General features: G+C 66.0%; 1 protein-coding gene across 1 annotated transcript; it reads left to right on the plus strand.

Moving 5' to 3' along the window:
* Positions 1-2,185: 2,185 nt before the first annotated feature.
* LOC115832873 (protein FAM83H-like) lies at positions 2,186-15,303 on the plus strand. Its single transcript, XM_030804433.1, is given in 10 exon segments — positions 2,186-3,189; positions 10,244-10,705; positions 11,546-11,710; positions 11,778-11,902; positions 12,144-12,484; positions 12,487-13,089; positions 13,092-14,186; positions 14,219-14,266; positions 14,269-14,601; positions 14,604-15,303. Coding segments are annotated over 10 exon segments (4,131 nt in total). The 5' UTR covers positions 2,186-2,601; the 3' UTR covers positions 14,975-15,303.
* Positions 15,304-15,401: the final 98 nt, after the last annotated feature.

Consider the following 15,401-nt stretch of genomic DNA (forward strand, 5'->3'; position numbering starts at 1 on the left):
CAGGCTCCTTATCCTGACACCTGGGGCGGGGTGGCGGGGTACACAGGCGATCAGGCGATGGGCGGTGCCGGGCCTGGGCTGGGGGGGACAGCTGGTTGCTGGTGCCAGGCCTGCATCTGGAGGCTTCGGAGGCATCGCCCAGGCCCAGCAGGGGCACACCAGGGTCAGACCTGATGTGGGCCGAGAGGCCCCGTCGGCTCCGTGGAGAGGAGCCCAGGGAAGAGCAGGCAGAACCGTGGGTGAGGCAGGCCCGCGGCACCAGCGCAGAAGCAGGAGGGTGGGCAGCGGCGAGGACACAATGAGCAGCGAGGGAGGCAGCGGGTGCGTGGAGACCGACGACGAGTTCGCGTTGGGAGGCGCTGCTGAGCCTCAGGGCGGTACCGGGCCCGGAAGAAGGTTTGAGCGGCCGACCCCGGTCGGGAGCAGCGCAGGGTCGGAGCTGCAGAGCCTGAGAAGGCGATCCGGGCCCAAGGCGACGCGCAGGGCCCCGTTTCCTGCCACCAGAGAGCGGCGCGCGCGGGGCGGGCACGACGCGGCGGCCCCGGGTTGGAGGCGGCCCCGACCCCCGCGAGGGCGAGTGGCGCAGGGCAGGGTCTTCCCGAGAGGCCACGCACCCGGGCGGCGGGCAAGTGGAGCACCCGGAGGTGGGCGAGAGCGGGGCGCGGCGGGAGGGGCTCGGGCGTGTCGCGGGCCTGCGCCGAGCGCTCACAGGTCCGCGTACACGCGCACTCCCACACGTGCACGCACCTGCACACGCGCACAAGCACACGTGTACATGACACGCAAGCGCGCGCCCACACCGAGCGTGTCCCGGCCCAGGGCAGCCCCCTACCAACAGCTCACCCGCTCACACCCAGCGGCGCGGGACATGCGGGCTCTCACCTGTGGGGGCCTGTGGGCTCTCAGCCGGCGCGGGCTGCCTCGCCTGCCGGCCCGCTTTCCTCTGCAGCGGGCGGTTCTCCCCAGGCTTCCCTAAGGGAAAACGACCGTCAGTGAGCTTGGGGTGAGAGGCCCCCATCCACATTAGTCTCAAGAGACACTTACGGGGCACCAAAAGGGCCGTGCATCCTGGCAGAGAGGGAGCCCCCACCCGGACCTCCTCCCGAGGGAAGCACACGGACAACCTTGAGGAGCACGGGCTCCTCCAGCAGCACATACTCCACTGCACGGGGGGCCTCAGAGAGGCACAGGCGAGAGCCAGCCAGCAGGAACGCACCTGGCCTCTTGTGGGCCCAAGGATGGGCAGATTGTGCCGCTGCTAGAAGGGCCTTGTGGGCTGGCAGTGCTGCCTGCTGGCCCTGCCCCACCCCTGACACCGTCCCCCACCTTGTGCCATGTCCCTCCCCCAGGCCCTTCCGGTCTCTGTGTGTCCAATTCGGCACTCCCCTGGCAGTGGCTGTCCCTCTGCTCCTGAGCTTCTGGGTCTAGGACTCAACAGGGGCGGGAGCACTGCTCCAGGCAGGCTTGGGCCAGGCGGGCCAGGCAAACCAGTCAAGCCAGTGTGGCTGAGCCGGCTGGGATGGGGCCCTGGGCGTGGGTGTGAGTCAGCAGCCCGGGGCTGGGGAAACGCTAGGGAGGAGGCCACTGGAGCCCACCCTCCCAACAAGAAGCCCAGAGGACGCTGGCATTTGGGGCTAGCCCTGCACCCCCACCTCCGGCCTGGAGACCCAAAGGCAGCTCTGGTCCAGTCAGGCCCTTGTTGCAGTGCGCAGGACGGCCAGACCCCAGCTGGGATGGCACCAAGAGCCCCCGCCCCACCTCCATGACCGCCAGGACTTTTCTCGGGGCCCCACATCAGTTCACAAAGCGCCATGCAGGCCTTTGAGGGCCCAGTCTCTCCAGCCAGCCACAGCGCAGTGGCCCGAACCCTGCCCTAGCTCCCACTGTGTCCACCAAACACCACGGGCAAGCCCAAACCCCAGCGGGGCTCCTGTGAGCGTGGTAGCTGCCCTGGAGCCCTCCAGAGTGCGTGGGCTGGGGGTTCCCGTGGCCAGCTGGGCTCAGATTGTCTGTGGCCAGGCAGGGTCTGGGCCCTGAGGGTCAGTGCGGCCAGGATGCAGCTCCTGGCCCTGTGGCCTGCAGTTTGAGTTTCCCTCGACCAGCTGTGGGACCGGGGGAGCTGGGGTGGGGCGGGGGCGGGGGGCATTGGTGCTGCCCAGGACAGGACGAGGCACGCCCGTTGCTGCGCACAGCCGGCGCTCTGGCTGCTGCGCTGCCTCCTCCAGCTTCTCAGCCTCCCTCCCCGTCTCGCCAGCAGGGCCCGTGGCCTGTAAAACCCTGTGCCGCCGTGTCAGCGCGTTAGTCAGCCTCTCAGCCCAGGCGAGCCACCGCGCCGCGGAGTCCCTATAAACTCCCTGGTGTGGCCCGGCCCCACCGAGTGGGGTCAGTGAGGCCCATAGGCAGAGCCAGAGTCCTGAGCTGCGGTGCCGCGGGCTCCAGCCAAGGGGCAGGACCTGGGACAGGGGGCCGAGCCTGGCGTGGGAGCACACAGCCACTGTGGCCTCCAGGGACGCCCTCTGAGCTGGCCTGAGGCCGGCCAGTCCATGAGCCAGGGCCCCTGGGGAGCAGACACCTGGTGACGGAGGCGCTGGATCCAGGGCCATGTCTGGGAAACGAAGTCGAGTTCGCAAACCCCGGGCCAGGAGGGCAGGCAGGGCCCAGCCGGCAGCTGGGCAGCAGGGCCCCGAGGTCGAGCCCCCGCCCCCCACCCCAGGGGGCCCTCAGGGCGAAGCGGGGGTGGCCCCTACAGGGCACGTGACCAGCATCGAGCCAGCACCTCAGGAACACCCCAGGGTGGCCAGGCCAGAGCAGCCACAGGCAGCCTCGAGGCCGGTGCCGGCTGCTGCTCCGGGGTCTGAGCTGGTGCTGGTCCTTGCTGGGCACATGGAAGGCTGTGGAGCAGGGGACCCCATGCCGGCCCTGGGCCCTGAACTGCTGAGGCTCCATGAGGTCCAGCTGTGCCTGGCCCAGGAGCAGCTGCTGCTGGAGGACCGGTGGCGGCAGGTCCAGCTGCAGATGCAGCTGTGGCGGGAGGAGCAGCTGTGGCTGCAGCAGCTGCAGGAGGAGCAGCTGTGGCTGCAGCAGCTGCAGGAGGAGCAGGCCTGGGTACACGTGGAGGGGCTGCAGCTGGCCGTGGCCCTGGAGCAGCTCCGAAGTGAGGGCCTCGAAGCACTGCAGACCCAAGGCCAGGTAAGGCCTGGAGGGGTGGCGGGAGGGGTCCCAGTCTGTTGTGTTGGGCGGTGGCCTCTCCAGCAACCTAGGGATGCCTGTGGAGGCCCAGGAAGCTAGGCTGCAGGGCATCTGTGGGCCCTTCTTCACATCTGCCAAGTGAAGTTGGTGCCCGCCACACAGGGCACTGCAAGACCAAGGGACAGCAAGCCTGCCCAGGCTGGACCAATGCTTGGTGGAAATGGGCACTGAGGGCAGATACTTGTTCAGGGACAGAGGTGTCCCTGCAGCAGACCCAGGCATGCTGGGCCAGAGCTGTCCAGGGCAGTGTATGGGCTGCGGTGCAGGGCAAAGGCCTGGGTGTGCGGTCAGTAGGTAGCAGAACTGAAGAGCACAGCCCCCACCCCCACAACCCAGTTTCCTGGCTGCCTTGCTGGTCTGCCTGCCCTGCCCCCTGTTTATTGGAGTGCAGTGTACTCAGGGCTAGAGATTGCGGAAGCAGCATGCGGCGCCTGTGCCCATTATCCTCATTCCGGGAGGGCTGCTCGCCTCAGACGCAGCTGGGGCTATTTTGGGGAACTAGGATCTAACCCCAGCCTGGCGTGGAGGAGCAGCCACCATCATCCCACCTGCTCCTGTGAATCTGGGAGCTCTCTGGCATCCAGGGGTGTTAGATCAAGCCAACTCTAAGCAGAGGGGCAGTCTGGGGAGCAGGACGGGGTGCTCTCTTAGCAATCACAGACCCCGGTGCAGGCCTGGGTGCTGAAGGACCCCAGATTTGCAGCCTGGAATATGTTCACAGCCAGCACAGAGAATAAATGGGAGTTGGGGCAAGGGAGGGACAACAGTGAAGGCGGGGTCAGGGTTGGGGAGGGTACTGGGGAAAGTCTGCTTCCTGACCCACAGGAAAACCCAGCCCAGGTGAGTTGTCACCATCCAACCTGGAAGTGACTATGGAGAAGGTGACTGGGAGCAAAGCCGCAGGCAGAGGGCAGCACAGGACGGCCCAGATGCAGCAGAGAGTCAGAGAACACATGCTTAGACTGAGAATCCCCAACTTGGACTCGAACCCTCCTGTTTCAAAACCCATTTGTGGCCACCTAGGCTCCTCCCACTGGCTCCTGCCCCCTTCCACCTCCATGTGTTCCAAAGCTGGGCTTATCTGAGTGCTACCCCTAGGCCCCCACCCCATCCCCAGGGCCAAGATTCAGGCTTGGCCAGGCACGGTGGCTCAAGCCTGTAATCCCAGCACTTTGAGAGGCCGAGGCCGGCGGATCACCTGAGGTCAGGAATTCGAGACCAGCCTGGCCAACATGGCGAAATCCTGTCTCTACTAAAACAAAAAAACAAAAATTAGCAGGGCGTGGTGGTGCACGTCCATAATCCCAGCTACTTGAGAGGCTGAAGCACAAGACTCACTTGAACCCAGGAGGCAGAGGTTGCAGTGAGTAGGGATCGCGCCATTGCACTCAACTGGATGACAAGAGCGAGACTCCGTCTCAAAAAAAAAAAAAAAAAAAAAATAGATTCAGGCTCAAGGTCTGAGATGAATGAATGGGCTCTGAACCCTCAGTCAATCACACCTAATCCCAACTGAGAGGTCCCCTGAAAGCCACTCTTGGAAGAAGGGCTCTCCTCAGAGGGGTGTCTCTTGGTGGCTACATAGAAGGTCTCACAGGTCAGCGTCTGGGTGACAGTGCCCTGGAGGTCAGAGGGTGCACTCACCAGCAGTGGCTCTCATCTTGGGCCCAGGGTGGAGCGTCTGCCACTTCCCAGCTGCAGCTTTGGGTCCCCCCTTCTTACTGTGCATTCTCCTGGGGGTGAGTAGGGAAGGACCAGGGAGAGGGTGCTCAGAGTGGCAGAGGGCAGGGGCAGCTGCAGTGGGGAACAGGGCACACCACGGGGGCCTGAGTGGATGACAGCAGGAACGTGGGCTCCCCTGAGGCTTCCCAGCTGGTGTCCTGTCTGCCTGCCCGCCCCGGGTGTGTGCCCAGAAGCTTGAGCCGGGATGCCTGGCAAGAGCACTTGGCCACATCCCCACATCCCATTCCCCCGGCCGTGGCTTGCCTGCCCTCCGCCCCAGGCTCAGCCCATCCTGCCGGGCGCAGGATCTGGAGTCCAGCACTCTTCTCACTGCCCCAAGCTGCTGGGTTGCCAGTGGGCCGGTCTTTGTTCTCACCGTAAGCATGAGCACGGCCCTCTCTGCTGAACCTCCATGCCTCTCCACTGCCCTGGGAACCCAGCCCACCCCTGAGCCTGCTCCCCAGCCCACCCAAGACACTCACCCCTCCACACCCTCAGACCCAATGTGGTCCCAGCCCTGGAAGACGGTGTTGTCAGGCCCTGGAGCAATACCCCTCTCCCTAGTCCACACAGCTGACCCCCAAGTTCATTTCCCTGGGGGGCTCCTCCTGCCTGCCCCAGCCTGTCAGGGTCCTCCCCGGTGCCCCATGCCCCTCACCCGCTGCAGCACAGTTGCCTGGGCACTGGTCTGACCCCCCACCCATGTTTCCAGCATGCTGGTACCCGTGGGGTGTCACTGAGTGTTTGGGAAAAGAACAAATGAAACTGGGAGTGACCCTGGAAACAGAAAATAGGATCACATGGCAAGAGGGACAAAGAGAAAGGTGACTGCTGACCGTCAGAAAGGGTTGAGGCAGGGCCAGTCCTTGGGGTGGGAGTGGCAGGGGCGAGGGGTGGTGGTTTGGACAGATGATCCAGTGCAGGGCAGGGCCTAAGAGGGGGAGGGGCCCTAAGTGAGGGCCTGAAGGGGACCTGGGGGACTGGAGCACCCAGGGGCAGCTTGGGGTGGTGTGTGGGAGTTGCTGTGTACATGGGGGGCGTCTGGTATGTGAGGCTTGGTGTGCACACTGGGTCCCTTGTCCGTTGGGGCTTGGTTTTTGCAGAGTCCCTGTGTGTACACAGGGTTCCGTATGTGTGAGGGAGGTCCCCTGTGCTCTCAGAGTCAGTGCGAATATGGCATCCCCTGTTTGTGTGTGGGGTTGGTGTCTGAGGAATCTCATAGGCAGGTGGGGTTCCCTAGGTGTGCGGATGTCAGCGTGTTCGTGGGTGACTGGCATGGGCAGGACTCGGTGTGCTTGTGGCTTCTGTCTTCCTGAGGAGTCTCCTGTGCTTGGGGGTTGGTGTACGTGAGGGACAGGTCATTCGGGGTCCGCATATGCATGGGGGGTCACTGCGGCAGAGTCCCCTACAAGTGTGGGCATCGGTGTGAGGGGATGAGGGAGAAAGATGGGGGACCCCAGGTACTTGTGGGCATCAGTGTGTGTGGTGGGGGTTGGGGTCTGGGGGTCCTCTGTGTGGACGGGGTCCCCTCTACGTGTGGGGCGCTGGTGCGGTGGGAGACCGGTGTGTGGTGAGGGGATCCCCTGTGCTCTCGGGGCTCCCAGACCCGACCCCGCCCGGGGCTCGACGCCGCCCCACCGTCCTCACCTGTCGCACCTGCCTCCCCAACTCGGCGAGGAGGCCAGAGCTCCGCCCCTGGCGTCGGGCTGGCTCGTTTCCTAGCGACCGAGCCGGAACTTCCGAGTCACCCCGACTTCCGGGGCGAGGGTCAGGGGTCAGGCTAGGAACTTTGAGCCTTGGGTCAACAGTTGGGCTCCCGGGGGTCGGGGTCTTTGAAGTGGGGGCCTCACGGTCTCCGGCGGCGCTGGGCCGGGGTCTCCGGGCGCGCGGCCGCAGGGCACGGGCGGGTCGGGGCGCGGGCCGGGGGCTCGGGCTGGGGCTGGCAGTGGGGCCGCGGCGGGCGCGGGGCGCAGGAATGTGGGCGCGCCGCGGGTGGGGCTGCCCCGCCCCCAGGTGCTGCCCGGGCAGGCAGGAGGCAGGAGCGACGGGCGGGGCGGGGGCGGGCGCGTGAATCAGGCCGGGCGGGCCGCGGCAGGGAGTGGCTGCCGGACCGACCGGACCGCGAGGCCGCTGGGCGGCGGTCGGCTCCTGCTGCCCCTGTGCCGAGACCCCGCGCACCTGGCCAGGTAGGGTCCCCCCTTCCCCGGCCCGAGCGGGGCGGGGCGAGGCGGGGGGCGAGTGCCCCTTGGCGCTGTCCCACCTGGGCTACCCTTGCGCCCACACCTGGGCCGGGGCCGCGCGATCCAGAGAGGGGCGGTGGGAGTGGAGCGCGGCCGCGTACGCGGGGCCGGGGCGGCGCGGCTGCTCGGACAGGGGGCGCCGCTGTGCCGATATGGACGCGAGCGCCCCCGCACGACGCCGGCCCGAGAAGAGCCGATTGGGAAGGGGCCCGGGATCCGGGTGGAGCCTGCCCGGACGTCCCGACTCGCTCCCGCCCTCGCGGCCTAGCTGGAGTCTGGGTGCTGGGCACGGCCTGGACCCTTCCCTGGGGACGCCCGCCCGGGCCGCCGTGGACTGGGGTGGCCAGGGTGCGGCCTGGATCCCCGCGTGGCGAGCAGGGCGAATGATGGGAGTGCTGCCCCTCGCGCCCACGTTCCTGGGCTGGGGTGGGCGGATAGCGCACCCAGCCGCCGCAGCCGCGAGCTCGTAGGGTGCACTGACCCCGTTGGGGGCTGGGGTGCCCACCCCGCAAGTTATCACTGAGCGACTTCCGGTCTGTGAGCCCTGTCCACCGCACCCCACCTTTCCGCCGCCTAGAGCCTCCGCGCCCTCCTGTGCGCATCGGAACTTGGCACAGGTTCACCCCACTTTGTGTAGGAACTCCGGATCCTTCCATGGGGTCCTCCTTCCAGATACTCAGGAACCCCACTTCCTGCCAGGGTGCAGAGGATGGGGTCCTTGAAGGCCAGCTGAGGGCCCTGACTTCCGAGTCAAAGGTCAGGGGTCAGCAGCAGAAGAGTGGATTCGTGCTGAGTCATTAGCCATGGGTGGGTTCCGCGCCCTCCCTCCCTTGGACAGGCGTTTGGTAGGCAAATGTGTGGGCATGCAGGCCACTGGGGTGCTCCATCTTGGGCTCGGGAGTGGCTGTGGCCCTGTCCATCGCTCAGGAGACACGTACCCATGAAAGGAGACGATGTGAGGAATGAAGCCATTGGAGGTCTGGGCATCACCCTGTGAGGACGAGGGGTGTCTGCTGGGAGGGCTCCTGGCCACGGGGACTTCCACAGTCTGGATGGTCCCTGCCCCCAATACACACAGCCTGAAGCCTGGACACTGTGAAATCCAAAGGGACAGTGGGGGTCCTTTCTAGAGTGTCCCCCCAGCGTTGAGAAGTGCCCTCAAGGTCAGCAGGGTTGTTCCCCCTGCCCTGTATGGTCAGACACCGCCCCTACAGCCAGGCTGGCAATGGTGAGTGGGCGCCCCGGCCCAGCCAGACAGGCCTACACCTCACCCCCATGTGGTAGGCCTCGATCTGCCCCTGGCACAACCAGAACAGTGTGCCCTAACCAGCCCCATATGTCAACCATGAGGACATGCCCCAACAAAGAAACGTTGGGACAGCTTCTCCCAAGCCGGTTGGCATCTAGGGCTGTTGAGTGGCACCAGGTATTTCCCACGTCCCAACTCCATGTCACCCCCAGGGGCATCAGGCAGGACAGCTGCCTCCTGACTCCAACATTCTCAGCCAAGTGGTTCCGGCTAGCACCCATGCAGTCCAGCTGGCCGGCATCCATCCTGTCAGCACCCAAGGTCACGCTCCTCTGGGCACCTTCCTAGCCAGGGCCAACATTCAGGAACCAGTGTGCTAGGCAGGGACAGGTGTCCTGCCTCCCTCCCCAACCTGAGGAGCTGTGGGATGGGCTGAGCGGTCCCTAGGGCTCTCCTTCCAGGGAGAGGTACCCAGGTAGCTCGGTGACCCTGTGTGCATGGGCCCTGGGTGCTCCCCATCAGACACCTTACTGGAGAGGCCAGGCCCCCTGCAGGGACCCTTCAGAGAACAGAGTGGGCTGTGGGGCAGCCAAGCATGGATGGTGGTGGGGAGCTCAGGACCTGGAAAGGTCCCTGCTGCCCTGGACGGGGGCTGGTGGAGACAGGACTCTCAGCAAGTGGAGAGCCAAATCTGGGCAATGTGGAGTGCAGGCCCTGCAGGGCCCTGTGGGCACCAAGGGGCTGTGGCACAGGGAGGTTTTATCTGAGAGGGACAGTGACAAGAAAGAGGTCAAGGGTGGACCAAGGGAAGGAGGGGGGGCTGGTAGACAGGGACAGGGTCTAGGGGTCAGTGTTCCAGGGCTGGGCGGTTATAGAATGGGCTGTGGGAACCCAACTGTGAAACCCTGAGGATGGTGAGGAGGTGTGGCCCGAGACTCTGTGTGGGACTTAAGGTTGCCATTCAGGAGGAGGTTGGTCACAGCCCTGTTTGCTGCGCTCACCTTGGGCTAGGCGCGGTGCCATGCGGACCCTCAGCTATGTTGTGCAGTAGAGGTAGGCCAGAGAGGTACAGTTACCTACCCACGGTCTCCCAGGCAGTGAGAGACACGTGGGCAGCATGGGCGGCAGCGGCTTGTCCAGTAGGCACAGTGCCAGGGGTCCATGAATGTCTTAAAATAAGAAAAAAGTGAATATTATAATGATGAATGCAGCCTGGATTATGTTTGTCTTTAAGCCAACAGTCATAAAATATTTTGGGGGCGGCATTGGTTTTATTTTTAGTTTTTGTAGCGATGCGGTCTCACTCTGTCACCCAGGCAGGAGTGCAGTGTCACAATCATAACTCACAGCAGCCTCCAATTCCTGCGCTCAAACAATCCTTCTGTCTCAGCTTCCCAAGTGGTTGGGACTACATGTGCACGCCACCATGCCTGCCTAATGTTTAAAATTTTTTGTAGAGATAGGGTCTTGCTGTGTTGCCCAGGCTGGTTTCAAACTCATGGCTTCAAACAGTCCTCCTGCCTCAGCTTCCCAGAGAAAGGAGAGACAGGGCTGGGATACCTGTGCCCCAGCCCTCTGCCAGTGTCCCCTCAGCTAGGGGCGTTCTAGGGTCTGGGTTGCCCTCTGTGAGCCTGGCTCGGCTAGTGCCTGGAAGGCCTCCTGGGCATGGGCTAAACTCCAGCCTACCCAAGTCACTGACGGCCCTTTCCAGTGTGTCCATGCTCGAGGGTAGGAGTGGTCCCAGTGCCCCCACCCCTAGTCATGTGTCTCCCTGCCCCTCCAGGCCCCCGGCCCCAACATGGCCCGTCGCTCTCAGAGCTCTTCGCAGGGGGACAACCCGCTGGCGCCTGGGTACCTGCCGCCTCACTACAAAGAGTACTACCGCCTGGCGCTGGATGCGCTGGCCGAGGGTGGCTCGGAGGCCTACAGCCGCTTCCTGGCTACCGAGGGGGCACCGGACTTCCTGTGCCCTGAAGAGCTGGAACATGTGAGCCGACACCTTCGGCCTCCACAGTATGTCACCCGAGAGCCACCGGAAGGCAGCCTTCTCGACGTGGACATGGATGGCTCCTCGGGTACATACTGGCCGGTGAACTCAGACCAGGCCGTGCCTGAGCTTGATCTGGGCTGGCCTCTGACCTTCGGCTTCCAGGGCACTGAGGTGACCACCTTGGTGCAGCCACCGCCCCCCGACAGCCCCAGCATCAAGGATGAGGCCCGCAGGATGATCCGTTCCGCCCAGCAGGTGCACCATCTTGGGCTTGAGGGTAGTAGGGGAGGGGCCTGGGCTAGAGGCACGAGGGTGGAGGAGACACATGAGCATGATCAGCTTGTGGGGTGAGCCCTGAGCTCCAGCTGGAGTGGGGGTCCCTGGCAAAAATCTTCAGGGCTGCCAGGTCTCGGTCATCAGGGGCTGCAGGCTCTGCACAGGTCTGCTTGCCCGTGGTCATGGCCAGTGCCCAGAAACTCGGGGGCTCTGGGATGGGTGGGCACCCCACCATCCTGGGTTCATTGTTCAGATAATTACCTCTCATCCTGCCCGGAGGCCCTTGGCCAGCTGAGGGCTTCTAACCCTCACCAAACAGCTAGCAGACGGCGGAGGGTGCTGTTAAACCATAGCGACTGAGGCATCAGGTCCAGACACTAAAGGCCCGTGACTTTCTCCCCTGCCCAGGGCAGCAACCCCGTCCCAGGGCAGAACTGGAGCCTGGGACTCAGCCCTGACAGCTGCCCTGGAGTGGGGGCAGCTCAGCCGTCTGTAGGGTGGAGGGGATTTTGAGGGGCCCTTGCCGTGCCCCCAGCGGGGCCCCGTGCTCCAACCTGGCCCACCCTCGTCCAGGGTTCTCTGCCCTGCACCTGCCTCGGTTCCCCCCTTATGGCCAGTTCCACACCTCTTCTGTTTGGTCCCCTCTTCCTGCCCATCTTCCCACCCATCTTCCCAGACGTGGTCCCACTCCCTGGGATGGACTAGCTTGTTTCACAGTGGTTGTGGGTGATCCAGACGCCTCCCGGGTGTGGAGGGGAGGCTGGACAATGGTGTGGGGACAGCAGGGGCCTCTCCTCTCCGTCCTGACCCGCCCTGCAGGTGGTGGCTGTGGTGATGGACATGTTCACTGATGTGGACCTGCTCAGCGAAGTGCTGGAAGCCGCAGCCCGTCGGGTCCCAGTCTACATCCTGCTGGATGAGATGAACGCGCAGCACTTCCTGGACATGGCTGACAAGTGCCGTGTCAACCTGCAGCACGTGGATGTGAGTTCCCGGGAGTGGGACATTGGGGAGGACCCGTGGGAGAGATCTGACTCCCCTCCCTCCCCAGTTCCTGCGCGTACGGACTGTGGCGGGCCCCACCTACTACTGCCGCACTGGGAAGTCCTTCAAGGGCCATGTCAAGGAGAAGTTCCTGCTGGTGGACTGTGCCGTGGTGATGAGTGGGAGCTACAGGTGCGCCCGCGGGGTTCCCTCACCCCCTTCTCTGGGGCCTCCTCCTGTAGCCCCAGCACCCCCTTTCCACACCAGGGCCCTCCTCGCCAGGAGCCCTTGTCCTGTAGACCCCTGCACAGCCTAGCCGGGCCCAGGTCCTTGCAGACCTCACAACCCTGCGTCCTCCCGCCCCACCCGCTGCCCACGGGGCTGCAGTGCCCTCGCTCCAGCTCGGTTTGACTCTGGCCCTGACCCCCCACAGCTTCATGTGGTCCTTTGAGAAGATCCACCGCAGCCTGGCGCACGTGTTCCAAGGAGAGCTGGTCTCCAGCTTCGACGAGGAGTTCCGCATCCTCTTCGCGCAGTCCGAGCCGCTTGTGCCCTCGGCCGCGGCCCTGGCCCGCATGGACGCCTATGCCCTGGCTCCGTATGCCGGGGCCGGGCCCCTCGTGGGCGTCCCTGGGGTCGGGGCGCCAACCCCCTTCTCCTTCCCTAAACGAGCGCACCTGCTGTTCCCGCCACCCCGGGAAGAGGGCCTGGGCTTCCCCTCCTTCCTCGACCCGGACCGCCACTTCCTGTCGGCCTTCCGCCGGGAGGAGCCGCCGGGATGCCGGGGGGCGCGCTGGAACCGCACGCGGGGCTGCGGCCGCTCTCGCGGCGCCTGGAGGCCGAGGCCGGGCCGGCTGGGGAGCTCGCGGGCGCGCGGGGCTTCTTCCAGGCGCGGCACCTAGAGATGGACGCCTTCAAGCGGCACAGCTTCGCGACCGAGGGCGCGGGCGCCGTGGAGAACTTCGCGGCCGCGCGGCAGGTGTCGCGGCAGACGTTCCTCAGCCACGGCGACGACTTCCGCTTCCAGACCAGCCACTTCCACCGCGACCAGCTCTACCAGCAGCAGTACCAGTGGGACCCGCAGCTCGCGCCGGCGCGTCCGCAGGGCCTGTTCGAGAAGCTTCGCGGGGGCCGCGCGGGTTTCGCGGACCCGGATGACTTCACCCTGGGAGCCGGGCCGCGCTTCCCGGAGCGCGGACCCGACGGGCACCAGCGGCTGGACTACGTGCCGTCCAGCGCGTCCCGCGAGGTACGCCACGGCTCGGACCCCGCCTTCGGGCCCGGACCCCGCGGCCTGGAGCCCAGCGGAGCCCCGCGCCCCAACCTGACCCAGCGCTTCCCATGCCAGGCCGCGGCGAGGCCCGGCCCAGACCCCGCTCCGAGGCGGAGCCGGAGCGCAGGGGCGGGCCCGAGGGGCGGGCCGGGCTGCGGCGCTGGCGCTTGGCCTCCTACTTGAGTGGCTGCCACGGCGAGGATGGGGGCGACGACGGCCTGCCGGCTCCCATGGAAGCGGAGGCTTACGAAGACGACGTGCTGGCCCCCGGGGGCCGGCCACCTGCCGGCGACCTGTTCCCCTCGGCCTTCCGCGTCCCTGCAGCCTTCCCCACCAAGGTCCCGGTGCCAGGCTCAGGCAGCGGCGGCAACGGCCCAGAGCGCGAGGGCCCGGAGGAGCCTGGCCTGGCCAAGCAGGACTCATTCCGCTCGCGCCTGAACCCTCTGGTCCAGCGCAGCTCCAGGCTGCGCTCCTCGCTCATCTTCAGCACGTCACAGGCCGCGGGCGCGGCCGGGGCTGCGGCGGCCACTGAGAAGGTACAGCTGCTGCACAAGGAGCAGACGGTCAGCGAGACGCTGGGGCCCGGCGGAGAGGCCGTACGCTCCGCGGCTTCCACCAAGGTGGCGGAGCTGCTGGAGAAGTACAAGGGCCCAGCCCGTGATCCCGGCGGCGGCGCGGGCGCCATCACCGTTGCCAGCCACAGCAAGGCCGTCGTGTCCCAGGCGTGGCGGGAAGAGGTGGCGGCCCCAGGTGGCGTGGGGGGCGAGCGCCGCAGCCTCGAGAGCTGCCTGCTGGACCTGCGCGACTCCTTTGCGCAGCAGCTGCACCAGGAGGCGGAGCGGCAGCCGGGAGCCGCGTCACTCACCGCGGCGCAGCTGCTCGACACGCTGGGCCGGAGCGGCTCTGACCGCCTGCCCTCCCGCTTCCTCTCTGCCCAGGGCCACTCAACCTCCCCGCAAGGGCTGGACAGTCCTCTGCCGCTGGAAGGGCCCGGGGCGCACCAGGTGCTCCATAATGAGCCAAAAGGGAGCCCCACCTCGGCTTACCCTGAGCGGAAGGGGAGCCCCACGCCTGGGTTTTCCACTCGAAGAGGAAGTCCAACTACAGGATTTATCGAGCAGAAGGGGAGCCCCACCTCAGCCTACCCCGAGCGCAGGGGCAGTCCGGTGCCCCCCGTGCCGGAGCGCAGGGGCAGTCCGGTGCCCCCTGTGCCAGAGCGCAAGAGCAGTCCGGTGCCCCCGTGCCGGAGCGCAGGGGCAGCCTCACCCTTACCTTCTCCGGGGAGTCCCGAAGGCCGGGCCCGCGGAGGAGGGGCCGAGCGGCCCCATGGAAGTCCTGCGCAAAAGCTCCCTGCGTCTTAGGCAGCTGCTGAGCCCCAAGGGCGAGCGGCGTATGGAGGATGAGGGTGGCTTCCCAGTGCCACAGGAGAACGGCCAACCCGAGAGCCCGCGGCGGCTGTCACTGGGCCGGGGTGACAGCACGGAGGCTGCCACAGAAGAGCGGAGTCAGCGGGCGCGCCTGTCCTCAGCCACGGCCAACGCCTTGTACAGCAGCAACCTTCGGGATGACACGAAGGCCATTCTGGAGCAGATCAGCGCCCACGGCCAGAAGCACCGCGCGGTCCTGCCCCGAGCCCCGGTCCGACCCACAGCAGCCCCGAGCTAGGCCGTCCACCGGCTGCTGGCGTCCTGGCCCCAGATATGTCCGACAAGGACAAGTGTTCAGCCATCTTCCGCTCGGACAGCCTGGGGACCCAGGGCCGGCTGAGCCGCACGCTGCCAGCCAGCGCGGAGGAGCGCGATCGGCTGCTGCGCCGCATGGAGAGCATGCGCAAGGAGAAGCGCGTGTACAGCCGCTTCGAGGTCTTCTGCAAGAAAGAGGAGGCCAGCGGCCCTGGGGCAGGGGAAGGCCCCGCGGAGGAGGGCACCAGGGACAGCAAGGTGGGCAAGTTCGTGCCCAAGATCCTGGGCACATTCAAAGGCAAGAAGTGAGTCTTCTGGCCTAGCAGCCCAGCCCAGGCCAGGGCGTCCGCTTCACTGTCCCGGTCACCCGGAACCCCCACGGAACAGAGAGCCCTGCTCATGTGCTTGAGCGGCGGCTGTCAGGCCACGGCCGCTTGGGGCTTGGCTGAGTGCGCCAGACCTCGGCTCCACTGGACGCTCACCTGGCAGCTGCCGTCTCTGCCCCCTGGCCTCCCCAACGCTGGGGCTGCAGCCCCTCACCACCAGTGCCTTTCTCCCCTCAGCACCTTCATTTCTGCACCATCAGCCTTGCGTGGCGCAGCGTCTGGCTCCGCCATCTCTTTGTGCCTCAGTCCTCCCCCCCCATTTTTTTTTTTTTGAGACCTAGGGGTGGAGTGCAGTTGAGCTGTCTGGGCTCACTGCAACCTCTGCCTCCCGGGTTCCAGCGATTCTCCTG

This window comes from Nomascus leucogenys, chromosome 23 (assembly GCF_006542625.1).
Source record: "Nomascus leucogenys isolate Asia chromosome 23, Asia_NLE_v1, whole genome shotgun sequence".
Taxonomy (NCBI): domain Eukaryota; kingdom Metazoa; phylum Chordata; class Mammalia; order Primates; family Hylobatidae; genus Nomascus; species Nomascus leucogenys.